A 27,908-nucleotide genomic window follows, 5' to 3' on the forward strand; every position below is an offset into this window, starting at 1 on the left:
TGGGAAGGCTGAAGATGAAGGCAGGGAGGGAAAACAGCAGCAGAGCACACACGAACACGAGGCCACCTGGCATCTTGCCATGCTACATGACATTCAATTATTTTAGTACTTTTTCATGAAAATTTCTCTCCACCAGCTCCTCCCCTCTTCAGACCATTGCTCTTCTACATTTGGCATAGTTTGCACACATTTTTTTTCTTGCTCTACTGACAATAAGCCTCAAACTCTCACTGCAAAAACGAAGTGCTAAGACTAAAATCCTAGCAATCCTATCTTGACATTCCCACTATTACTATGTAAGTGTGACATTTCTTTCAATACGTTGAAATCAGAAGAAACTAGAGTGGTCTATACATTTATTCTACCGCTGCTTTAATGCTGCATATGTAAATATTTTTTTCATTTCCCAAAACATATTTTCAAAGGGATGACTGGCATTAAAAGCAGCTTTTAGTCTGTGAGATTTTTTTTCTTTTTTAGTAAAATGAGTCAAGATGCCTTAACCTGCGAATCCTTCATCTGAATTTTACTTTCTAATAAAGCACTACTTTGGGGGTGGGGGAGTGTCAAATAGTCATTTCAATGGACTTTCTAATGATTTTAACGTCTTTGATTATTTTAATTCTAGACTCTAAATGGGAACTAAAAAAAAAAAAAATACTTTAAAAAATATCCCAAATCACTGTTTGAGAAAGCTGCCACCTAACAACAACAACAAACTTGTTGCAGGAATAATATTAGATGTCACTTCAAATGGTAGCATCAGTCATCTTTATCTTCACAAAATAGCTTCCCCCTCTCTGTTAGGATCCCATGGTGCCAGAGGAATGATCTAGTTTGCTCCAACACATCTCAATTACTAGAGGAGAAAGTTTTTCAGAGAGGCTGAGACTTGAATCTGTAATAACCTTGTTAACCCTCATTATTCCTCCTGATCCCCGCCCTGCACCTCACCCGCAGGCACTGCTCCTCATCCCCATCAAGAAGATATGAAGAAGCATCAATACGCAGTGAAGATCCAAAAGTGCTGAAATCCTAGGATGTCCTAAATTTTGTTAGGTTTTAAAAGAAGTCAATTACTCCCCACCTCTGTTGCTCTCCTACCCCCTCTCTCACTCCACCACTTCCTGCAAGTGTTAGTGCCCCTCCAGAAAGTTCAGATCCGAAGGAAGCAAATCAGAAAAGGATGCACAGCAGCTTATTCTAGTTAGGTATCTCCACTGACATAAAAGAAGGAAAGCTGAATCCTGGGTTTATATCCTGAATATGGAAAAAGATGAACAATACTCTCAAAGGCAAAATAAGTGGGTAAAGAAGAAAACTGATGCCTGGGGTTGATGGGCTGAGGCCCCAGGAGATAAAACCCCAACTAGAACCTGACCTAATAAACTGGATCATATATATATATATACACATATATGTATATATATATACATATACATATATGTGTATATATATACATATATACGTATATATACACACATATATACACATATATACATATAAAATATATATACATATATATACATATATATACACATATATATGTATATCGAGCTGATTACCCCTCAGAACACACTTGCCCCTGAGGCCTGGGCCAAGCTGACTTGCTGGAATTGAGGAGGACTTTTAAAAGCTGTGGTGGTAGGAGCCAAGCTGGATCTGGAAGGCTGAAAGCATTTATCAAAGTACTATGGTCAATTTCCAAGAAGGCTATCCTCAAAGCATCGGTGGAAAAAGCCCAGGTAGATCTCAGGGAAAGTGAGACCATCTCCAATCTAATTTCTTCTCCCTTCTTGTGACTTTTAGAAGTTATTGAATTATCATTGTTTTAATTAGTATTATTTTCAATGTATTATTAATGCCCCTATCTCTAGAGCTGTGTCATAACCATAAACTCCATCTCAACCTCTCAAAATTCATGTAATGCAGCTGTTGGCAACCAAATACCCAGCTTCTTGCCAAAAACTGCAGATTAAACATTCGTTATGGGAGTTTGCCATTAGCTGTTCCCTCTGTTATGGGCACATGTGGTTACATGTCACAAAACACACGGGATTCTGTGTAGTATATTTGCGTTTCCAGGAAGCTCCAGGGATATTATGTTGGTTTGGTAACACCTTACACCCCATGCCTTCAACCATTACCATCAAAAGTGAGTTTTGGTAATGGGGCAGAAACGGGTTTACTAGACAGCTCTTGTCCTCGGCTACGCTGTACTTTTCTCTATGAGTTGGACCTTTATTGGCATACAAGTATCCTAGAACTTGTATCACATGTCTTTCATTTAAAAGACACCTAATGTTTTTCCGGAACTTTAGGGCTTTTAAGACATATATTTATAAACAAGCTGACAGAGCTCTACAAGATAATTTGGTTGATAACTAGTTTGTATATTTCCTCAAGTCAGCAATAGGTGTTGCTCTTGCTGCTGTGAATTTTTGTAAAACATATTAAACGACCATTTTCTTATCTTTCCACGTGTTTATTAGAGAAAGTCAGACTTTCAGGATACCTGAAGATAAGAAGGTACCGAAGGGGATAGGAAAGAATCGAAATTGGCTAACCCAACAGGAGTGAGTGAATAACGCAACACTCAACGTTTCCACAAGGCTGCCCGGGAGCCCGCTAGAAAGTGTCCAAAGAACGCAGAACTGAGGCTACTGCTCACGCAAGGTCGGGATGCTGCAGGACACTTTAAGAAGAGCGTTTCAATGGCTTCTTCCGACACTTCACTCTCTCCCCCTGGGCCTGACCTCAGAATGCCAGGTTGTCTGGTTTGGAGTTCCTGCGCCCCGACGCAGCCTGGCTTCCTGCTGAAGCTCAGTCCCTAGTGCTTTTCTTTGACCTTGCTCCCCTGAAATTTAACAATCTGCAGTTGGTTCTGGCAGCACTGCTCTGGAGAGAGTAATAATAATACAGCAGAAGCTAGTTAGTCCCAAGAATAGTGTCCACTTGCCTGAATCTGAGTGCGCGCTCAAGGCCACACTGAGCGCTGCGCCACGTGAACTAAGCTTGTGCGCCTCCTTGGGAGAACAGTCTGGGTTGGACTCTGGCCGGGCGACCAAGGCTTCTGCTGCCAGCTGATCTGCTCGGGTTCCCCCGGTCGGATCTGGGTGCTTAAGGCCGACCCTGCCTTTCGCGCAACGCTAAGGAGCAGCTCTGTGGTGCACAGCGCTCCCTGATTGTTACTCTCTGGCTGAGGCCTGGTCAGGTCTCGAAGAAGGTCTCACCAAAGAGGCGTGGGTCAGCTAAGACCCCCCGCAGAAGGTGGAAACTCTCAAACCCATCAGCATGTCCACCACAGCTGGGCTTGGCCTCACCATCCTCAGAGTCGGGGCTGCTCGGCCTGCCGGAGGCCTCACCATAATTGCCAGACTTGTCTGGGGAAACGCGACGGCCGCTGTGAGTGCCAGTGTTGACAAAGGCTGTGTCAGGACGTCTAAGCAGAGGCCTACCTGGACCACAACCTGTCCGGCTTATTTTCACCAAATTTGCTAGCTTAGGGTGACTGACGAAAATGCGATTTTGTGCCCAGGGCACCGAACGCATTTCCCCCAAGCGCCGCGGGTTCCTAGGAAGCCAAGAGTCGTGCCAAAAGTCACACAAAAGGGCTTTCAACCTAGCAGTGCTGTCCTGCCTGCCCTACCATCCCCTCTGGTGGAAATGGAGGCCTTGGACCTGTCCGCGCCCAGGACGCCGCGCCGCGAGTGTCCGCAGCTCCGCGCGCTCACCACTCACTCCCAGAGCGCTTTTCGGAGTAACTCCACAGCGACTCTTTAAAAGTAAAAGTAATTTCTGTAAAAATATGCAGACATTCCTCTTCTTCATAAACCCCTATTTGTAACAATCCTCCCTTTGGCATTAGAGTAAAAGCCTTTCAAAGGCACTGATCCTAACGGGTTTTCTTAAAATAATTTGGGCCTAATGATAAAATCGTGGACCAAAGCGAAGGGTGGCGAAGAGGGTAGGGAATTGGTTGGCATTAGTATAATGGCTTCATTGCCTCTTGCTCAGCTTCTCTCTCCCACCCATCGCCACCGCGTCCACACTCCGCCGCATTCCAGAGAAAAAGAAAAGGCCACGGCCTCGTAAAGCTCCCAGCTGGCCCGGACCCCGAGCTCCTCCCGGTTAGAAGCCGAAGCGGCCCCTCTTCTACGGCGGCTGCGATTAATAGTTGCCAATGCACCTGGTTCCTTGGGCTTCGGATTAATGTGAATCTTCCACATAAAGATTTACAGATGAAATAGAAGCCTTTTAGAGCAATACTTCCTTTCAAGTTCTTAAGACGCCTCTAAATCTTTCTGGTAGTGAGTGGCCGGCATGGGGGCGGGGTGGGGACGGGTGGCTCAGGAAGGCGCAGGCAGTAGGGAGTGGAGGTTTAACTGCTTTGCGATCTCACCAAGATCTTCCGAAATGCCAGTCCACTGTCACGGCGGCAATGAATCTGGATATCAGGGGCTCGTCTCTCCTGGCATTTGTCTGAAATGGAGCTGTCTGTCTGTCTATCCTAGGCCTGGACGCGCTCTGCCCGGGTAAGTGGGGAAAATGGGGGTGGGGTAGGGGCGGAGGGGAGACCCGGGGTGGAGTTAGTCGCCCGCCTATTTTCATATTCATTAGAACTGGGAGGCTGCCCGAGGAAGCCAGCTGAGTTTCAAGATATAAAAGCAACTTCGGGTGCTCCTTTTCCAGCCGGGACGTATTAAAGGGACCGGAGCGGGGCAGTTCCCGACGCCGCAGCGCTCGCTTTCCCTTCTCTCCTCTCTGTCCCTCCCTCCTCCCACCCACTGGCTCCCTCCCCCAGCGCTCTCCAGTTTCTGTGCCCCAGGAGCTACGCGACAGCCTTCCAGGATTATGGAGTTTCTGAGCGAGAAGTTTGCCCTCAAGAGCCCTCCGACTAAAAACAGTGACTTTTACATGGGCGCAGGAGGTCCTCTGGAGCACGTTATGGAGACGCTGGACAATGAGCCCTTTTACAGCAAAGCGTCTGCAAGCAAATGCGTGCAGGCCTTCGGACCCCTGCCCCGCGCGGAGCATCACGTGCGCTTGGAGAGGACCTCGCCCTGTCAGGACAGCAGCGGTGAGTCGCTAGCGCCCCAGCCAGAGCCGCCGCAGCCCTTCCGCAATCGAAAATGCAGGATCGGTCTGATCAGGCAGGGAGGCAGGAAGGAGAAAAGTGGGAGCGAGGGATCTGGAAGGTGGAGGAAGGTAGTGGAAGGTGCTCGCTTTATGAAGCGGTGTTACTGCTGCTGCAGCCTTAGGGGGCGGAGGGCGGAGGGCGGAGGGCGGAGGGAGGGAAGAGATCCGACCCCGGGTTGCCTCCGAGCGATTCTCCCTTCGCTGCAGGGTCTGGTCGCGTACGGATCCCTGAGTCCTTCTGTAATATCGGCTCCTGGAGTAAACTGATAGGGCGCTAAATAGAGCGTAACTGAGTCAAGACAGAACGCTTCCTCTGCGAGCCCGCCTTGCAGTCCGGGCGGGAGGAACTGAAATCGATCACAGCTCGTTAGACTACGTCACTGTTGTCACGAGTAGGGGAAAAAAAAACCGGAAAACAAAAACAAAAAACAAAAAACCCTTTGAGCTCCTTTAGGTAAAGATAAATCTTTTTAATTTTCCAAGACGTGGCGATATTTTTTCAAAGTTTGAGGATCCGTAGATTTCTAGCGTGTAAATTTGTAATTTCTGCTTTTTTTGCGTTTGCAATACAACACGCGTTGAATGTTTGTTAAACACTAAAACACATTAAATAGCTTCGGGCAAAGCATCCCCGGCCTAATCACTCATTCCCAGATTCTACGTTTTGCATTTTTATGACTTCACATTAAAAGTCACCTAAGTAGTCTTTGGAATGCTTCTGGGTGAAATCTTCAACTTTGAATGCCCAAGTATCTCCAAGTCAAAATGTTATCAAAACAAACCATCTATCTTTTCTATCTTGTAACCTAATACGAACCTATTATTTCAGATCGCGACAGCTAAAGCACGTTTACAATTCCAAGAGAACTTTTCCTTATCATTGTATATATCCCACAGTTAAGCTATAAGGGGCGGGTTGCTTTAAAATAACAAACGAATTAAGTGTGAAATATTTACAACAAGCCCCCTGCCCCCTATTTTATGGAGATTCAAAATCTGACAAAACACTGGCCTGTAGAAGCTCATTTTCTAAATATTTTGAACACAAGTTTTTTTCTTTTTTTTAATCTCATATTTAACTAATTTTATGTAACGTTGCAAGTAACTTTTGACTAAGGGTAAATCAAAAATAAAGGTGCAAATTGATAGAGAAAATAATCAGCTAAGTCGTTTCAGTCATTTATTTAGAAAGATTCGAGCATATACTTTTTATTATTCTTACACTGAGTTGTTGGTTTTCTGGCTGCGTTTCAGACCTGGTATCTGTATTTGTGGAATTCTTAGATGCATGCGTAACGTTATTTGAATTGACAGGTCTTTCTTTAATGATTCTTCAGTGTCTTGTATTGACTCTGGATGGACTCGATCATAATATTTTATTTTAAATAGTCGAGAATCCAAAATAAGAGACATAATTGATGAGTTATCAACTTTTAAACAAATATCACACTATTAAGATGAATTTTAACAGAGAAGTGTTAAGGAAGATGAACATAGGCAGTCATCCGCTTAAGTTAGGAGAGATCCTGTCTTTCTCTTGAGATGCCCTTAGCCTCTCTGATGCTTCCCCTCCCCCATCCCTAATTGCTGCAGTTCCCCCTTTAATTTTGCCCAAGGAGACAGAACCGTATTGTTAATCAGTCATGGCTCTTCTTTATATTTTGTTTAACATCACATCTTCCTTTGCATGAAAACCGTTAATTTTAAAAATTTGTTATATATTTACAAATTATAGTTGTATGTATTTATGGGGTACAAAGTAATGTTACTTTTTTTATGCAATGTGGAATGATTAAATTACGTTAATTAACTTGGCCATCGCCTCAAATATTTGACATTTTCTGTGATGAGAACATTTTTGAGAGTTACTCCGTTAGTGACATTGAAATGCACAGTACTCAATTATTAGCTATTGAAGTTATATGCGCATTAAAGTTGAATGTATTTGTATAATGATGAGAAGAGTTGTAAAAATACATTATGGGGGTAATTTTAAAAAAAGAAACAAATGAAAAAAGTATGATCATCTATTGGAAATTATTATTCTGGCTGGATTGACTTTACTTTTTAAAAAGTGCTTCCCATTTCACTATGTGCATCCATTGCATTTGTGGGTGTGTGGCATTATGTGATATATTTTTGTTTTATATCATACTGCAAGCATGCAATCAAATCTGAAGAAAATTACTGAAATTAAACATCCCTTAACAGAATGCCAGATGTCATCCTCTGTAATGTTTTAATAGCTGTTTTAATTTCTGTGTTTCAGCAGAGAAAAAAGTAAAGCTTTCAATCCTAAAACTTATTTAACTAGCTAAGCGGAAATATGAAATGTTTTAAAAAGAACTGCATGATAAGTTTTTAGGTAAAAAAAAAATGCTGCTTAAATCTAATTTCCGATAGAAAGCACATTCAAAATTTGGCATGAAATTTATTTTGTCAATTTAGTAGATTATTTTTGAAGAAAAAGAGTAAATGCAGACATGGATATAAAGTTGAAATATTCAAAACTTAGTGGAAATAATGTCACATCTGAAATCTATCATCAGTACATTTTACGTGGAGGGGGATAATAACTTTCAGATATTAGTACAGAGGTATTATTTAAGATTAAAATATATTTTCTGAGCCACATTAGTAGCTTGATTTTATCTGCTGTGAATAAATACATGACATTAAATTTGCTTCAGTTTTCAAAAATCATGGACACTTAAAGTTTTTTTCATGAGACACCCAGATCATCTTTTAATTTGAGTACCTGAATTTAAATAAAAAATATGTGCATAAACGTATAAATCCTATAAAATAGAACTGCAGATTTTGCCAGATCATAGCAGTTGCATGAACACATTTTAAAATGGTATTTAAACCTGCCCTACAATGAATTAAGTATACAATGTGGTAATTGAATTAATACTGGCACAATAAATCATTAATAGGCCAATTTCATGATACTCTCAATTACTTCTACTTATTGATTTAATTGAGATGAGTTTCACAATCCTGAGAACTGTTGTTTTTCCTCCTCTGGGTACAGTGAACTATGGGATCACTAAAGTAGAAGGACAGCCCCTTCACACCGAACTGAATAGAGCTATGGACAACTGTAACAGTCTCCGAATGTCTCCCGTGAAAGGGATGCAAGAGAAGGGAGAGCTGGATGAACTTGGGGATAAATGTGATAGCAATGTATCCAGCAGTAAGAAACGGAGACACCGAACCACCTTCACCAGTTTGCAGCTAGAGGAGCTGGAGAAAGTCTTTCAGAAAACTCATTACCCGGATGTGTATGTCAGAGAACAGCTTGCTCTGAGGACAGAGCTCACTGAGGCCAGGGTCCAGGTAGGAGCCAAACAGAGGCCTTGATGGATGGGATAGGAAAATAAATGGTGTTAGAATAATTGAATAAGTGCATTTTGCCACAAAGAAACAAACTGATTCCCTAGCTGAAGATGAGGAACACAGTAATATATATGAATATATGTCTACTAAAATTATTTTTTAATTGCAAAAATTTTGACAACTCACGCAATATGTAAAACAAAAGAACACGAGTTATTACAGAGACATAAAAATTAACAATCATTCAAACATAACAATATTATAATATATCTCTGATTTTCAAAAGCAGTTTTTAAAGGATGAAAAGCAGAATCGTGACTATTTAGTAATTGGTATATTTATTTGTTTTTTTTTTCAGTTTTATTAGCCACTAAGGTTCTTTTTTAGATTATATATCAGGTACTTGTAAATTATTTGTATAATAGCCCATACATGTAGAAATTTCTAGAGTTGGAGGCATAATAATAAAAAAAAGAAACAATCCCACAAATTCCCAATTGTTATGTATGCCATGGAATGTTTTCACTATGGATAATTAAAAACAAGATCAAATAGTGCTCATTTACAATTTTATAGTTCTAGTGGTTGTCAATATGTAATATTCCATTATAATGGTTAAAGTCTAGATAAATCATGTGAATTTTGCATAGGCAATAAAAATAATGGCTTTAAAGTAAATTTTTGTATATACTCAATTATGTTTATAAGATATATTCTAGTTATTAAATTGGATGATCCAATATGCTTAATTTTTAAAAATAATTTGAGAAAGAAAAATCATACCAGGTAAAAATTTTACCTCTTAGGAGTACTTTATTTTGAGTAAATTTGATATTCTTAAACTATATTTTACTAGTTTCCAAGTAGTAATACTTTAAAATGCAACAATAATTCAGGATAATGGCCTTTGTGTGTGTTCTGACTCCTCTACGAAAGTATTGATTTTTGCAATTCCCATAAACTGCTAAAATGGGGGAATGAATGAAATAGTGAAAATTTTTGTTCTAAATCGAGTAACGGTATTTCTTCTTAAGATTAAGCCATTATAAGGCTCTTACATCATTAGAGACAACATCTGGTGGTACACGGATAACAAGCAGCAGATTTTTACTTGAGTTTGTGGAAGCAAATGGTTACTTTATCTTGGTTCAGGAAGTAAATATGTAGAAAGTTCATGCTAACAAAGAATTTTAGAATTGTCAAGTATTAACACCCACTGTGTATGTTTGAGATTTTTGTCTTTGTCTATATTTAAATTAGTTACACTTGTAACCATAAACAAATATGTTTGCACACAGAGTGATCAACTGTACATAATGCATCTTTTCCCCTTAACATTCACCAAGTCTTGATTGATTTTTGTCTAAGAACATGCACAGAGAGCCAACCTGAACTTAATTTACTCAGTTCGTTCTCTTTCCTGCTTTGCACATAAGAGTGGTAACTATTACCCATTTTAAGGAAATTGTCAAGTTCTTTTTGTCAACGAAAAAAAAAAAACCCAAAAACATATTACTAAATTCCCTTAGTATGTTCCTGGGGCTTATCTGTGGAGACAGCAAGAAAATTTGTTTTGTTTTGTTTTGTTTTGTTGTTGATGTCTTGAGCCTTGGCATAATTGATAATATGCATTTATCAGCAGTGTACTAAAACTATAAAGAACGTGTAGCTCTCTGGCTCATTTCAATTGCTGAAAACTCTGCAAAGTGCCATCTTAAATTTGTAATGTGTACTTAAAAATTAAACTGAGTATTAATATGTTGCCATAATAGTGAAGGTAAAGATATACGAGATTAGAATTGAGTGTGAAAAAGAGTGAAAACTTCAAGTAAACTTCAACAAAAGGCTTTTACAACTTGCATTTTTTATATTTGATTTCTAGCTGTTTTCCTAAATATTTTATATTCTGAACATAGTTGTGTGAAGAAGACTAAAGAGATTCCCAAAAGCTACTCCTATAATATTCACTTAAAAACATCAAAGTATACGTATTGAATATAATCTTCTGAATCTCCCTTTAATATTAAAGTGAAGATATTGGAGCATTACAAGTATGAATTAATGAATATACAACCTGCTGAGGAAGATGGTTCTTATGATAAATACTTCTAATAGGTAATTAGAAATTGTGGAAGATAGCTTAGTGACCTTAGTTGCCACACTAACTGATAGACTTTCTTGACACTTGGTTCTATCTGCCCTATTTCTTATATTATTTCCATTACCTGTGCTTTAAATTAGAGAAATTATGTAAAGATATCCGAGCATTTTCATAAGGGAAAATAAGTTGCATAATGTATGTAATAAGCACATTCACGTATTTTAAAACCATAGTTCAACTTTAGATGATTCATTTTTATCTATAATTCTTGTCATGCTTATTATAATATGTAATCTCATTTTTTCCTATTTCTAGATAATCATGATGTTCCTGCTGCTGCCATATATTTAGATGTAATCTTTATGTTTAAATTTTTAAAAGATTATGTAGGTATGAGCACAACTGAGAAGAGCTTTCACTTTTGTGACATATTTTAAAGATAAGTTTTAATAGACTCAGATATTAATTTGCTTATAGATTGGCTGAGTTTACATTATGGCATATATGTCTTCCAGACTTGCAGAATTCTCTTAAAGGAGACTTATTCATGACAATGTGGAGATATATGGAGTATTCAGGATCATATAATCTAATTCCTTTTTGTTTTCCATAAATGAGAAAACAGAGGCTCAGACATATCAGATGTATTTCCCGAAAGTCTCCTGCCTCTTTCTGTTAAATTATTTTGTCTCATGGGCAAATCACTTACCACATCAAGATACAAGAAAAAGTAAAATCTGTGGATCCTTTTCTAACGTAAATACATTTCTTTTTAAGTAATTTTTTTAACCTGGTTTACCTTTCTTGTTTCATGTCTTTTAACATCACATTTGCTTTATCAAATATTCCTTAGCTAAAATTCTACTTTTTATTAAATAATTAGGTTTGGTTTCAAAATCGAAGGGCCAAATGGAGAAAAAGGGAACGTTATGGCCAAATACAACAAGCGAAAAGCCATTTTGCTGCCACCTATGATATATCAGTTTTGCCAAGGACTGACAGCTACCCACAGGTATGCTAAACTACACAGAATACTGATCAAGACAAGTAGATTTGGTTTGTATAGTCTTAAAATGGTTAGCATAGGCTTTATTATGTGTAAGGTAATAGTCAAGAATGAAAATCTAAGCTTCAGAAAACATTCTTCATGTCTGCTAAGTTTTAATTTTTCTAAATTATTTTCTTATTGTTTTCTTACAGAGTCATTCATTTAAAAATATTTCAGGGTATTTTTTTCTTTTGAATTTTGTTGTATATTGCAACAAATGAAATAGCATCATTTAATGATACAGGTATTTTAATTATTCTACATTCTAATTACTCAGACTCTCTTCCTTTGTTAACTTTTAAAAATACTGTAAATAGAGTGTTGCTTAGCATGCAGTCTCTGTGGATATTGTTTTGTGAACTATACTAAAACCTGATGTCAAATGTGGCCTATTAAGCCCTTAACTCCATTTAAAAATGTGTCTCTTTTTCTACGTTTTTTTTTTTTTTTTTTTTTTTCAGATTTCAGATTGCTTATTCTCTAAAGGTCCACATTTGGTCCTGTATGACTTAAAACAGAGATAGAATTAGTACCAGACATAATTTTAAAAATTAATCACAGATAAGTAACAGTTTCCCTTTATAATGGGTGCTCTTTTACTTCATTACAAAAAGTGTTAGAAATTCTTTTTCTTCTCATTTTTCTTTTTCAATATAGAGACTATGTATTTCTTTTTCATATTTTGTAATGAATGTAAATGTTTTGTCTTTCTAATTTGTTTTGTGTCACTTTTTCCTAATACTTAATAATGTTATTCAGAACTGTATTTGATTCATGATTAAAAAAACCTATGTTATAAGCAACAAGCTATGCATTTTTTTTATTTATTATTTAATGATATGCATTATAACAGATCCCTGTGAAAACACATGTGAAACATATGTGCTGGAGAAATACCTTGATAGTTCAGTAACTAGAAGATCTGAACCCCAAACTTGGGTATTCATTTTCTTCAACACTATGAGTACAAATTCAGTTCTTTAATGTTGTTCTTTCCTTGTGTTCCTATGCCTTTTGTGATTCTTAAAAAACAATTTTAGAAACCTCACTCCTCCAGATAAATCCCCCAAATTTATTAATATAATATTATATGTTAAATAAAAGAAGTCTTGGGGGTCACCTTGTTCAACTCCTTCATTTAAAAAAGTTATGAAAACGGGCTCAATTGAGTTAAGGAATTGGTTCGTGATCATGCAAGTGGTTTCCTGCAGGAGAGACTATAAAGGTCGCTACATCTAAACCTTTACCCAATAGTTTGCTAGAAGACTATTGTTATGGATACCTTTTCAATAAATGCCCCCTATCTCCTTGTCATAGGAGGAATCTTGTTTCTCTTTTAAAATTTATCTTAAAGAGGTTACCTTATGTTTTCTCCTATTTTAAAGCATGAGGACACCTCTGGTGGTTACTTACCATCATAGGGCTAGTCAAATTTTGTTTGCCAAATATTTTTGAGTGCCTTAGTTGAGTCAGTTTGAGTTAGTTTGAGTGCCGTTTGTTTCTAAACAAAATTCTGTAAAAATGTTTCCCCTCTAGGCTGCAAGCTCCATGAGGACAGGGACTGCAGTGTCTTCATGGTTATTAACACTACTGTAGCCCTCACTGTATATCTGGGCACTGTTCTAAGCAGATTTATATATATTATCTCATTTAATCCTCACAACAACCTTATGTGCTAGGTGTTACTAATTGTCTCCATTAATCAAATGAGAAAGAGGTGAGGTGAAGTTCAGATTTGACCAAAGACAATTTGGTTCCCACTTGCCAGATTTTAACCTGACAATAGACTGTCTCTACCTGTGACTATATTTAAATGATACCAAAGGAGCATAAAGCTTGAGCTGCATTATTCTAAGTCTGCGCCTTAGTGTGGGGGAGCCACAACCAGAGAAATAACAATAAAAATATAGGTGAAATGGAGAATGGTTTATATCATTTTGAACTACTTGACTGTGGTGACTTTAGATGTAATAAAGTAACAAATTATGAGCTCTTCACGTGGATTTTAAACAGTCTTACTAAGTATATTCCACAACACTTGACTATGACTACTTTTTTGTGCATCTTATTCTTTCAGTCTTCATTTCCTTTCAAACCCCATTTCTGTCTGTTTCCAACTTTTCTGTCCCTGTACGTTGGTTGTTTTATATTTGACTCTTCTTGCTTCTTTGATAAAGCAATCAGAATAGGGCCTAGCACCAATTAAGACCCATGTAAAGGGTAAAGCATTCAGAATAGTGCATATTCTGAATCTAAAACTTTATACAGCTTTAAGACATGTATAAAGGCTCAATATGACTGGATGTACTCTGACTAACCATCTCTTTTCCCTAAGATTATCTTACCATTGTGTTATTGTACCTCAGAGCTTTATATATTATTAATTAAAAGAATGAGGTAACCTAGACACCAATGGAGGAACGGATGTGGTACACCAAATTATATATTTGATCATCTTTTTCACTCCAATGAAAAATTAATTTAAAAAATTTTCCCCCACAAATCATGGGAATGTTGCACTAATTATTCCTCATAATTTGTATACATTGGCTATACCACCCGATAATTTAAGAATGGAGAACATATGTTGGAATTACTTCAACAGTGCCAATCATGAATAATAATACAAATTAATACCATGAAATCCATAGTACTTTCTTGTATTGGTAAATCATTTAATATTTGTTTACCAAAATTTCCGAAATTATGTGGCTGCAACTTGCCACTATAGATACTGGATAAAGCCAGGGGGAGTTTTTATTTTAACTTAAATATATACAAGATACTTTTTTAGTTTGTTTGAAAAAATAATTGTGCCAAGATAATGACTCTCAAGAGTTAGCCTAAAGGAAATGATTTTTTATCATGGGGCTTGAAAATAGGAACTTGTAATGGGAGAAATAGAAACGGAAGTAGAATCCAATATCTCAGTCCAATAAGACATTGGATTTGGTGACTGTTAATTACAGAAAAAATTATTAATTTCAGAAAAGTTGGAAACTAGAAAATGTTAGAGGCAGGACAGAAATAAAGAATTAGCAATTTGGCAGAAAGAAAAGCCATACATAGAAATACATGAAAAACAGAGATAGTTTAGAAAATGACCTCCTCAAGCCTGCTCAGTGTGTACAAGCATAATATGTTTATTTCTAGGTAGTAATTAATACTTTCTAATATGTTATAATACATACTTTGTTTCAACTGGCCTTCTTTTTACTATAGTAACAACAGCTGTAACAGTAAAAATAATTACTAATAATTGGGGGCATGTTTAAAACCAGACACTGTGCTTCCTTCTTGTATCTATTAACTTGGTTAATTTAAGCTCAGGTTTTCTGAGCTCAGGAGCCTGGAGACCTTTAAGTAACATTATCTCTTTAATTCATCATTGAACAGTGAAATAATTCAAATTGGATCCTAAAATATCACATCCTTTTTGGAAAGTAAAAATACTTCTGTTTTTAAATTTATAAACATTTAAAAAGCCTAAACACCTCATTGACTGTTTCAAGATTTTTTTCTTAAACTTATTTATATTTGATAGCAAACAAATAAGACAGTGAGAGATGTGACGTTCATATTTACATATTTTAAGGTAGTATATTTTGATGTACTGACAATAGTATCTTTTTGTTTAAGCTCTTTATTTTGGCTCAAGATATCAGTTGCCATTTGGCAATGCTGTGATTTAACTAAATTAATCTATTCATTTTTCCTCAAGAGGGTAACATTTTCGAAAGCATTCTCATTGATTGCTTGGGATGAATTTGCTTCCTCTATCTTGAATTTCCCTCCCTCATCTAAGCCATATTTACTCCATGAAGCCTCTGGGATGTGCCATCTGTCTGCACATCACTTTCTCACTGACATTTTGGTGGGTTGTATTAAAGGTCTGACTTCCCATTTACAATGTAAAATATTTAAAAGATGACCCAGTTACTAGTCACCTTTGTGTCACCAAGGATGGTCTGCTATGAATTGAGCAAATTATATAGACATTGGATAGATGTGAGTAATAGTACAGATTCACTTCAATATATTAATATATTAAGTAGTGTATCATAAAACAAAAATAATCAATTTTCAATAAAACAGATAGTTTCTGAATTTCTGTTATTAACCAGTTTTGTGATATAAGCAATTAACTTTTCCTCAATTTCTTCCTCTGTTCAAAAAAATAGGCTAGAAAAGTTTTGCAGACACATTTCAGCTGACTTTTATTCCAAAGTTATTTGCCTTTCAAAACAAATATATGCCATGCACTGTTGCAGGGATCAGGGATATATAAATGATCTAGACAAAATTCCCTGCTTTGTAGAAAGACTAAAAACTGGGTAATATTTGTACTAAATTCGCAAACACTTCTTGGTGCAAACTAGGCCCAAGAAACCATAAATCTAAATAATTTTGGCCTTAAACTTAAAAAGCGAGCAAAGATCTAGTGATATTACATTTTAACTTGTTTCTAATATGGCAAAACCGAAGCATTTTAAAAATAATTATTTTAGTGAATAAAATATTTTATCTTAAGGTATAAGCATTTTCTTGAGAATTATAATTACCCTTCATTTCTTACAAGGAACTTTACAATTTCATGTTCTTAGGTTTGGATTACATGAGCATTGACATTATTATCTAGATAGATAACTTTGAGTTACAACTTTGACTTGATCTTCAGGTTCTTTATTTGTAATATGGAAGCATTGTTGGTGCTAGAATTGCTGGTGTTGATAGTGTAGATGATTAAGATGATGATGGTTTTTCTGTTATTGTGAAGACTAAACGGATTTCTGAAAAGGAAAGCCCTCTGTTTATAGACTACAGAGGTGAATCCTGGGATTTGAAGAGGGCCAGAAGTTAACATTAATGACTATGAGCTTCCCAGTCAGAGAGATGTGGGTTCAAGTTTTGGCTTTTCAGTTTAATAGCTTTTAGACCTTTGGCAAATGAATTTACCATGAGGAACATTTCTCTTCATTTATAAAATGGGGGTAAAAGCTCATATGATTGTGAATGTTAAACAAGCTTGTTTATGCAAATTACTTAGGGCATTGCCTAGTACAAAACAGAACTTAATAAGTAGTAGGAATTCTATCATTTCCATTAGTCATTATTAATTTTGTTCTAAAGTACCTGCCTCTCCAGGTAGCTAAATTGCTTGTTATCTTATGTTGTAGCGTTTAAATTAATCCAGTCTCTGAGTAAATTTACTATTTAGGGATCTAGGGAAATATTAAATTCAGTTAAACACACTTTCTTTTTTAAATTGAAAACCAAATATGATAACTTTAGAAGAGTTTAAGTATATTTTCAATTCACCAGAATTATTTTCTTATAAATATTTTCATCACAAATTTCAGAAAAAGAATTGAAGTGCTTTTCCCACCAAAATTTTGAATGAGGTTTCACTGAGTATTGTATAGTGAAAACTATCTCTAAATCTATGCTTACCAAATGTACCAAGGAATCCACACAGTGTCTTGTTTTCCGTTGTATTATTGAGGACTTCATAAATACATGCCACTTAGAATTTGAACACACCAAGCGGTATATTCAAGTTATAGGTAATTTTTAGTCATTTTTATAATTTAATACATAGATTAAAGCTGTAAAACATTTTAGTTTAACACATGCTATTTGAAATATTGTAATTATACAATTAAAAAATGAAATTTTAAGGTTTTCATATAATAGTAGTTGCATATAATAGATTGTAGACATATTGCTTATCTACCTTGGTTTTAACGGCAGCTTCTATATTAATCTTAATGGTTGTCTTAACTTAAGCTAAATAAGGAACATAGGACTTGTCTCCTTCAACCACTGTGGTTTATAATTAAAAGGCATTTGTAGCATTTTCTACCTTTGGAGAAAATATCATAATTTTGTCACTATAATTTCTATTTTTCCCCAAATATTTGAAGTAAACAAGCCAAAATCTTTTAAAAATATTACTAATATAGCGGTAATTAATACATTGTATAATGAATGCTTTTACATCCATGAAACAACCAATGAATGGTCATACAATGATACAGTGAAAATTCTTGTATGACTTATGACCAAAATGTTACCATCATTTTCAAAATATCATATTGATATTGCACAATTTGTCACTGATAATAAACACAAATATTTAAAGTGATAGAAGAAATATAATGATAATCTACCTTACTAAAATATAGTTTTTGCAGCAAGTACATATACTGATTTAATTAAATTTATATAGCGTTTAAATAAATATGAATGAAATATTTATATATGTATGTGTGTATATATGTATAAGTTATGTGTAGCATGAGACAATTTTTGTCAGTATCATTAGGTGAAGGTACAGTTAGCTACAGTGAATTCTTTTCTTAATTTTTATTTTGTTGAAATATTTTAATTTTAATGAAATGGAATTCATTTAATGAAAAGAAATTTTAATAAAAATGAAACATTTCATTTTTATTAAAACTAATTAATTTTTATTTTGTTGCATATACAAAGACTCTAAAGAGGCAAAGAATATCCTCCAAAAGAAACAAAGTACACTCATGTCAATTATGAAAATAATTAGGTCTGTTCTTTCGAAAATGTAATATTCTAATGTGACTGTACACAGTAAGTTAACAAAATTTTTTTAAATAAGTATTTTTTATTTTACAAGGAAAGTAAATCAGTAAGTTGAATAGATAACCAAATAAATAAGAAGAAAATAAAAATAAATGTTGCAGAGTGCCAATGTTAGCTTATACATATAAAAACCTCACAAGAAGATGGAGAAATAACAGGCAGAAAATTAAGCCATCAAAGCCCAGGAAGTCTATAAGCACAGAACTGTTGTTTAAAATCTGCAGTTTACACTATTGTTAGTGTGAACCTTATGCATATAATCCAGAATTATATGCATGCCATGTTTATGAAGCCTCATGGTCTATGGATTTTCTTTTTTATTCTGCATCATAGACATTAAATAGGTAAACTTCCATACAAACTCACAGTTGATTTAAAAAATTACAAAAATAAAATGTCAACTTTGTAGTTAATACAAAGAGATGATGAGTAAAATCAATAGCTTCACTCAATATTTTAAGAATAAATTCAGTCCATATATGACTCCAAGCAAGATCTCTAAACTTAAAAATTTTCTGTGCAAATTAAAATATTTGCATATTTTATTCATATTCTAAGCTATTTATGCATAAAAGTTTAATTTACAAGCTTACATTTTTATCTTTATTTCTTATATTGTGAATTTTGTTTCAATAGGATAATTTCATCACTAAAATGAATCAGACACTGATGAATCAGCAATAGCTGTCATACATGTATTAAAATACGTGAAAAATAATGTAACAAATGTTTGGAAAATCCTCCATATGATAATTATTGCTTGATAGTAATAAAATAGCAAAGGTTAGGTGTTACCATTTTATTTCTTCCTTAAATGAGTTGATTTGAAAACTTTCATTTTAAAGCAATCGTGAGAGTTTCTATAAATCTTCTTTTTAAAATTCACTTAATGTAGAATTTAAGAATACAGTCAACACCAAAAACAAATTTTATTAGTGTTCTTATATCTTGGACTTGGAGCACTTTTTAAATATTTTTTGAATAATGAAAAATGTAAACACATTTATATGATGTTATGCTGAAAATTTACAGACATTAACATTTCTTATTAAGCTTCATGCTTTTAATTTTGCACTAAAAGTAGACATACACATTTATTTTTCTGCTAAGCAGTTTTCTTCTTAAATTATCAGTCTCATATGACTGTGATATTTAATGGTGATTTTTTTAATGGAAAAGGCACCTTTCTTGTTTCAAATCTCTGTATACATATCTAAGATGGAATTTTGCTAAAAAATAAAAGTAGCAGTATTTAGTATATGATCTGTTTCTGATGAATAAATTATTTCTAATCACTTTAGTTTAATAATATATATTGGAAAAGTACTTTAAGAATGTTTGAAATGTCAATAGACTTATCAAATCTAAATATTTTATATATCGCCTTAAAATATTTTTTGGTGAAAATTAGATCTAATGAGTAGATACTGATGAAAATGTACCCTCACTTTTACCTTAGGCAGTACCTAAAAAATACTCAGATTAATCTTTTCATTGCTTAATTAATTCAAGTTGGGATCTTTTTTTTCAGGTAGACAAAGTCTCAGTGTGTGTTAGTCACTGGTGGCAAATTCAATATTTAAAGATTCACTTACACTCATTCTCCCTGCCAGCAACTTACTGATGTAGTAAATAGAAAAGTTAATGGGATCCTAAAGTTAGTCAACAGCTAAAAATATCTGCATGTTGCTAAGCATATGATTCTTATTAATATTTTGTCATGTAAATGTTACAGGAATATACTAGTGAATTTCATAATAGTCTCTTAAAAAATTGAGCTGTTTTTGCAGAAATCAGTGTTTTCATTTTTAAGAGAACATGTACAAATCTAGTAAATTCAATTACATAGTGACACTGTCTTAATAAATTTATATAGTATTAAATGATATACAGAAAAGTTAATAAATGTAAACATTATGCCAAAGAGGAAAACCAAATCAATTTTTAGATTTTAATGTAAAGAGGTATTGCTATAACATCATCACAAGTAACTCTATGAATCTCTGATCTCTGTCTTTTAAAGTATCCTTTAATTCCCACAGGAAAGTGTGTGAGCATGTGATGTGAGAATTGTGTGAGTGTGCACATGGAGTGTGTGTGCAGATGTATGTGTATGTATGTGTGTTTATGCAAGTAAATATGATCGATGTTGGTGGCAGGGGATAGGAGCACTCTATATATAGATGAGAAATAGAGTTAAGTAAACTTATTTTAGTAGAAAAATGTTACTTAATTAGTTGTTTTGGAGATGCTTTAAAATTAAGGGAAGGTTTTTACTTACATATTTTCACGTTTAGTATTTCTATGAGATTTGATAGTGTTGTTTCTTCTAAATAGCACTAATATTAGGATATTGACTATAAAATGCTATCATGAAACTATTTTTTTGTTACACCGTGCTATTTTACAATTAAGTAAAAAACTAACAAACTCACTATTCTTCTAAAAGGCCTTTTTAGAAAAATATATTAAAAAGTACTCACTATATAAAATCAGTAAATATATTAGAAATATAAACCAGGGTTAGAACAACAAAATCCACTTTGTAGTTGTGATTACAAAGAATATATTCATATCAAGGTTCTAAGGTAAAGAAATAAATAATTTCTACCCATAACTTACTGTAGTACTTGAATTTATTACAAATATATATCCACAGTAAAAAACTCTTAGTATTTATGTTTATATTAATATGTATTTATGTATTTTCCCTTCTCCTTCCTCTCTACTGCTTTTAATTCCTTGGAAAAAAATGAGTATTAAATGAATTAGGTTTCAGTTTGGAATAAATAAGACAAAAATAAAACTTTTCTCTAAAATTCCAAAGTCATGGGATAATTAAGTGTTAACGTTTATTTGGTTAGAAAAACATGAAGGGGCAAATGTTCAAAGTGAAGTGCAGTAAATCCGCTGAACTTCCATTCATGCTAATGGGAGGTAGTTGGCTAAGTTCCCTGGACAGAGTTCCCTGGACAGTGCTTTGAACACACCCCTAAAATTAAAAAAAAAAAAGTTTCAGAGAACATTAAAACATGAAATGTTTTTAGATTCTCCACTCCTTTTAAACACAACAAAGAAAAAAAAAACATAAAGGCAGTCAATCTTTTTTTTTTCTTTTTCTTTTTAAAAAACACACATACAAGAAGGATATGGGAATTATTTGTTTCTGGTTGTAAAGCCCTTGAATATTAAACAGAGGCCTACAAAAACACCATAAAATTATATGGTGCCAGGTATTGTCATTGTAGTATCTATGAAATAGTTCAAAATAAGAGTAGTTATCCTATTTAGGAAGCAAATTAATATTTTTTTAATTCCAAAATTGAACCACAAATATAATTTTTCCTTTAATGAATCAGAGTGCGATTTTGATGGGCTTCCCAGTTGACAAAAAAGTAATAGGCACTTTTAGATAATATGCACATGGATTTATAGATTCCAGGGCATAGTTTAAAAATTACTGCCTATATGAGAATATATTGGTGTAGAGATGGAGGAACAGTGTGAGTCCAGCTTGATAGCAGTGTAGTCAACCCTTAGCTCAAATAATGTTGTTGTTTAATCAAATCTAGATGGCCTAGAACAAAGATTTTATCTGCCAGCTTTTTCCTACAGCAATCAGATGATATGCAGTGTATGATATTCTGGTGTAAATGCTATGTATTGGTAAGGGTAAACGGTATTGATAAGCTCAAACATATCCAGAATAACATGATCTGAATGATACAGTGTCTAGAAACCAAATCATATGAGGAATGGTTAAAAGCACTGGAGATGTTTACCTGGAGAAAAGACTTGGGGGTTGTATCATCATGCCTGATGACATTTTAAGATTTTTACATGTAAGAAAGATGATCTTATTCTGCATCATTACAGGGCACATAAATGGAAACCATAGGTAGAGGTAGAGGAATATAGCAGCTTACTTTTATAGAAAAGAAATGGAATGTTTTTTTTAAACAGGTGAGCTTCTTATTACAAGAGGTAAACAAAATTGGTGTACAAAGAATTTTTCATTTGGAAGGAAGTTGGACTCCAGTAGCGTTTCCTAATTTCAGTTGATTTTCAGAATTCCATGTGTGTATTTTATTACTATTATTTTAATACAGAGCCCCTGAGCCATACTAAATGAATCAGAGTCTCCAAGGATATGTATCTGTGGTGGAGAATCAGTGTTCAATAAAAAAAATAAAGAACTTCCCAGGTAAATGCAGTTAGCAAGGTCTAGGAATGTAATTTTCATGATCACTGTTAAGATTATTGAGTATGGTGATTTGGAAGTTCATATTATGAAACAAAAATTTTGATATATTAACATAAATCATCCATAAAAGTTTGATTATACCTGCAAGATGGATCAGTCCATATTTTTCAAGCACTTAATAAATTTGTATTAAGGACTTACCTTGTACCATGTTAGACCTGAGGATGACAAAACAGTTGTGAGAAATAATTGCGGGTTTTTCTTTCAGAGAGTAGAGACTATGAACCTCCACAAAGTAGGGATAATGAGTAAATAAATAATTTCAACTCATAAAACTAGTCATTATTACAGCATTTCTAAGGTTTCCTAGGTTGAGATTTGACCTCCACCATTGGAACTATGCAATCTTGAGTGATCTTCTTCAGCTCTGTTCTATAGTGTTATCATCCTCAAAATGGGGATAGCAAAAGAACACGCTGTTTAGTGTACTGAAACAATTAAAAGTGCTCATAATATATTTAACATAATGCCTGACACATGGTAATTAATTGATAACCATTAGCTATAATGAACATGGTCTTGAGCATCATCATCAAATGTTTAAACACCCAGAGAGCAGGCTTCAGAGAAGTAAAATCACAATATACTGAGGATACTATCTTTTATGATTTGCATCTAAATAAATTTACAATGTGGAAACCAACAATGTTTCTAAAGTCAAATAAAGATATGCTGGAAATTTAAAAAAGGAAAGATCAGCAGTGGTGCTGGGGAGGAGGAAGAAAAAGATATTTTGAAAACAAGATAGATCAGTAAAAATGTGTGAGGATATCTCTACCTATGGGAATAAATGACAGTCTTCAAAATATTTAGGGTATCTTCATAAGCCCAACTAAAATATTGTTATCATATTTACTTTACCAGTCTGTTCTGCCCAGAACAACATGTCTATATGTTAGAAATTATTTCATCAAAAGTAATTCATATAACATGCTTGATCATGTCCAGATAAGTTTTGATCAAAATAAAATTTGCTTATTTTTTTATGTACTCTACAGAATATTTTTCAATTTATAGGCAGATTTATGTTAATTATGTTAGGGAGGCAATATTTTCTTAATTTATATCTATAGGTTACCTTCCTTGCCTTTGCCTTTCTGATTTTAGCTTTTTCATCTAGTTGGTGAACATATTTCTGTGCATTTGGAAGATGAATGAATGATTTTAATAAGAAATTCAAGAAACACTGTATAAATCGAGCAATTCTTTAACAAACAAAATATAAATAATCCTTCTCTTTCATTATCTTGTCTTCCTTTTTTTTTTTTTTTTTTTAAGTAACCAAGCAAAGTTCACTTTCGTTTCTGAAAGCTCTTTTGTCAGACATGTGACTATGGTTTTTGCCGAGTAGCACAATTGTGTGATTGAATGTCAGAGGAAAATCACCCAGATGAAGTTAGAAGAGGTAGTCTGACAGAGCAATGACATTAGCAGCCCTCTTGTTGGTTTGAGATACATAACTCAGCAATCACTGATACCAATCATTATGTTTTGCCTAAAATGGAACACATATAGTAGAATGAGCCAGAATTAGAACATAGCCTGAGACAATTTAAGGATTAACAAAATATGCAAATCATATATATATATAAAATATATATGTTTAGATATGGATATGTAGATCTCTCTTTGTCTCTTTCTACATATGTATATATTTAACAACTTTAAAGCAGCTTATACATATATTTATATAAAGAATTATTTTTTAAGATAACCCAGATATATAAGCACCTTGCCAATCACTGAAACCCCACCTAAAGGTTGAAATTACTTATTAAGGTTTTTCTCTTACGTTTTGAACCTGGTTAATCAGTCCTTTCTTGAGTGACAGAGTACCTTTTTACCACTGTGATCTAGAAGATTTATTAACATATTTTTTGCTCTTATTTGAAAATTAGTTGCCATAGAAAGTACAACTCAAGCATGGGTATTGTAAGACTACACCAGACCTTATATGTAGGTGCCTGGAATCTTTATGTAAAAAAAATGCAGGAAAACATATGTGTCCTACTCATTGATGATTCTACTCTTACAATCATGATTTTAAAAGATAAGGAAGCCTGGTGTGATTAACATGTGTATTGCTGCTATGTTCTAGTCCAAATGTATTATAATAATGTTGCTAAAAGCATTCAGTTTTATTTCATCTTCAAAGGGCTGCATCATAGTATTACTATCCCATGCAACAGTTTCTTTTTTTACCTTCCCCAGCTCCTGCCATTTGTCATGATTTTTCTCTGAGCTTCCCAGTAATGTGTGGGGTTCCTGTTTTTGTTTGTTTAAATAGCTTGTATATTAAAATTGAGATATGTCCTACTTAAAATTCATGTTATATAAGTTCTATATCATGTTTCTTTTACATGCTAGTAACTTTAGATAAGTTTGTACTTGTTAATATTGCATTGAATTGTTTCCTGTAGAGATTTAATAATATGAAGTGTGAATATCTTGGGTGTCAATGATAAAGCAGTTTTACTCTATAGGAGTACTATATAACACAAGAGTAACTGCATTATACTCATCTGATATTTTTGCTAACTAGTTGCATATCTTTCTCAGGTATGATTCCATTATTTGGTAAAGACCCATGTTTTAAAATTCTAACTTTGTTTTACATGTCACATGTCTGTTTTGAATTCATTATATCATATATAAATCATAGAAGAAATTTTTAAAATGTATATATTTACATATTTTGTAATTTCCCAGATTCTCAGAGCTGTTTCTTCAAGACTATAGGATACAAAAAAGCAATAGGAGGGCATACATGTTCCAGAATGAGTTTGATCAAAAATATCTTTGCAGAACAGTCTATTGTCAGCAATGGTTTCCAACGAAAACTGCCACACCAGGAGTCCAAGTTAGAATTTTTTTAAAAAATGCATTTGTGTCATTTTGTTTAGAAAGACAAAAACTATCCTTAAACTGAAAACCAGATTTTAAACTACGCTTTTCTAAGCATATGAATTGGTCATGACTCAATCTTCCAGATTCATTTTTAAAATCATGACTATGAAAATAATACTTTTTTATAGGAGATAGACATGTTTGAGAGTATGTTATGTGGCCAAGAATGTGAGATTTGTTGCTCTGTTTCAGTATAACAAACTAGAAGGATCTCTCAAATAATTATTTTTTAGTCATTGTTGTATGTAATTACAGACCACCCAACAGGAGCAAACAATGAATAGTTAACCAAATTTAGTAAATACAACTTCACAAAAGTAAGAGAACAAAAGTGAGAACATGTAAATGTAATATTTGTTGTTTTATATATTCCAGATTCAGAACAATTTGTGGGCAGGAAATGCAAGTGGTGGTTCTGTGGTTACTTCATGCATGTTACCACGTGACACTTCCTCCTGTATGACACCTTATTCTCACTCGCCCCGGACAGACTCCAGCTACACAGGGTTTTCAAACCACCAGAACCAGTTCAGCCACGTGCCCCTCAACAATTTTTTCACTGACTCTCTTCTTACTGGGGCAACCAATGGACATGCATTTGAAACAAAGCCAGAGTTTGAAAGGAGGTCTTCCAGTATCGCAGTTCTTCGAATGAAAGCCAAGGAGCACACCGCCAATATTTCATGGGCCATGTAACATACAGTACTCTTTTATTTTTCTTTTAATAGCAAAGTTAAACATTCTTATTTCTCATATTTAAAGGATACCACAATAAGCTGCTGTGTGTGGAATTGCTAAAGGTCAAGATATTCAGTGAGACCAGCTTAAATGAATAGTTGTTATTTAACATTAAAATCTAAGAATGAACCTCTGAAAAGACTAAATAGGTTTACCATGTGCCAGTCTCCACAAACTCTGTTTTAGTAGTAAGATTTTCTTTTTCTATTGTACAAGTCAATGAAATATGATCACGCAACTTATTAAAGAATAAATGTGTTAAACAAATTCTTCTGTTATAGATTGATTTATGTTACTTCTGTATAACAAGAAATCTCTTGTAAAATAATACCTGATAAAGAAGGAAATGCACTGGGGAAAATGTCAAGATGCCAAAGCTGTCAGGTAAATATTGAATCAGAGTGTTTTGGGGAGTTAACTGCTCTCTCTCTCTCTCTCTCTCTCCAAAAAGCAGTGGGCAAAAACCCTGTTGCTGAGAATTTATTTTCAAGCCTCATTTTTATTTTTGTTTTTACCCTTTGATGTTTTAGTGAATTTCCACTCTGTTAAACAAGAGATCTTTTAAAATAACCAACATTCGCATGAGATATTTGGGCACGGTTTCCTGAAGCCACATGGCTAAAGGTGATAACTGAAGTATTCTGGTGTGATTGAAAATATAGTCATGGGAGCGGACTTTATAAATGTCATTTTTCCAGTGAAGAAGCCAGCATAGACTCAATTACTTAATCATCACAAACAAGAAAAAATTTACAAACCTTGCTGTTGCTTTTAAACTAAGATTGTGTTGATTAAACTGTGCACACAAACCGCTAATTAATACTACACTGAAAGTAACATTTTCTGTTAAAGCATCAGTGAGTTGGAATTTATATGTATTTTGTGGGTATGTGCATGCTTACATGCATGTGTGTTTGTTTCTCAACATATTATGCCTTAAGCATTTTTTGCTACTGTGGTTTTTGCACAGAGAATTAAAATGTCAGAAAGCTTTCTAAAATTTCTGTTGGAAAAGAAGAGAAGAAAAATACATTGCATCTGGAAAATTGCTAACCCTTTTGATTTACTTCTCCTCCCTTTACCCTGTCACATTCCAAGCTTTTTCAGATGAGTGAAATGTCAGCCTCCATGAAAGATTCTTAAGTTCATAAAGGCAAAGTAAATTAGTTGAAATGAAGATGACTTCCATGGCTCAGATTAGAGCTGAGCTCTTTGTGCTCTGTAGAATCTTCTTGTGGTTCCTGCAGACTTTGGGAATATGCTTGGGAGCTCTAATGGCTAAAGGACAAGAATAAATGAATTTTAAAATTAAATTTTGGAAAAAGTACTTAAATCCAGTAAGTGTCTCTTCTTAGTGGGAAAATATTTATAGCAATTAAACATCTTTTGTAGTAAAATTTTAAATCAAGCTGATGATAGAAGTGAGTGATGTCCTAAACAAACATTCCCTGACTTCATAATACTTTATTCTTTATTACTTTTGTGTTCCCTCTCTTTATTTTTGTTTCTAAAAGAAAAGTGTTCAATTTGGCTGTGAGAATTATGCTTTCATGCGAGATCTTTTGTTAAAAGACTATTTAGGCAGCTGTTAAATATCCTTCATGGTTTTAGAAGAGAATGACTTATTTTCATATATATTCATATATGTGGTTAATAGGAATTTGTGAACTAAAACTTAAAACTAAAATGTAAGATTTTTCTTTTCAAAAATTTCACAAGTTAATAGTGTTCATTTTCATTTTCATCCGCTT

General features: G+C 34.2%; 1 protein-coding gene across 1 annotated transcript; it reads left to right on the forward strand.

Annotated features, from left to right (window-relative positions):
* The first annotated feature begins 4,645 nt into the window (after positions 1-4,645).
* Positions 4,646-26,424, forward strand: ALX1 (ALX homeobox 1). The gene is made up of 4 exons (XM_002823555.5): positions 4,646-5,080; positions 8,177-8,481; positions 11,466-11,594; positions 25,795-26,424. The coding sequence occupies exons 1-4, from the start codon at positions 4,855-4,857 to the stop codon at positions 26,113-26,115; spliced, it is 981 nt and encodes a 326-aa protein (XP_002823601.3). The 5' UTR covers positions 4,646-4,854; the 3' UTR covers positions 26,116-26,424.
* Positions 26,425-27,908: the final 1,484 nt, after the last annotated feature.

The sequence above is a fragment of the Pongo abelii genome, chromosome 10, assembly GCF_028885655.2.
Source record: "Pongo abelii isolate AG06213 chromosome 10, NHGRI_mPonAbe1-v2.0_pri, whole genome shotgun sequence".
NCBI lineage: Eukaryota > Metazoa > Chordata > Mammalia > Primates > Hominidae > Pongo > Pongo abelii.

Bases quoted from the DNA above. Each gene is read 5' to 3' on its own strand.
- ALX1 (XM_002823555.5), top strand. From the start codon at position 4,855: ATGGAGTTTCTGAGCGAGAAGTTTGCCCTCAAGAGCCCTCCGACTAAA. The intron at 5,081-8,176 runs GTGAGTCGCTAG...CTCTGGGTACAG, and splicing joins GCCCTGTCAGGACAGCAGCG to TGAACTATGGGATCACTAAA. The intron at 11,595-25,794 runs GTATGCTAAACT...TATATATTCCAG, and splicing joins GGACTGACAGCTACCCACAG to ATTCAGAACAATTTGTGGGC.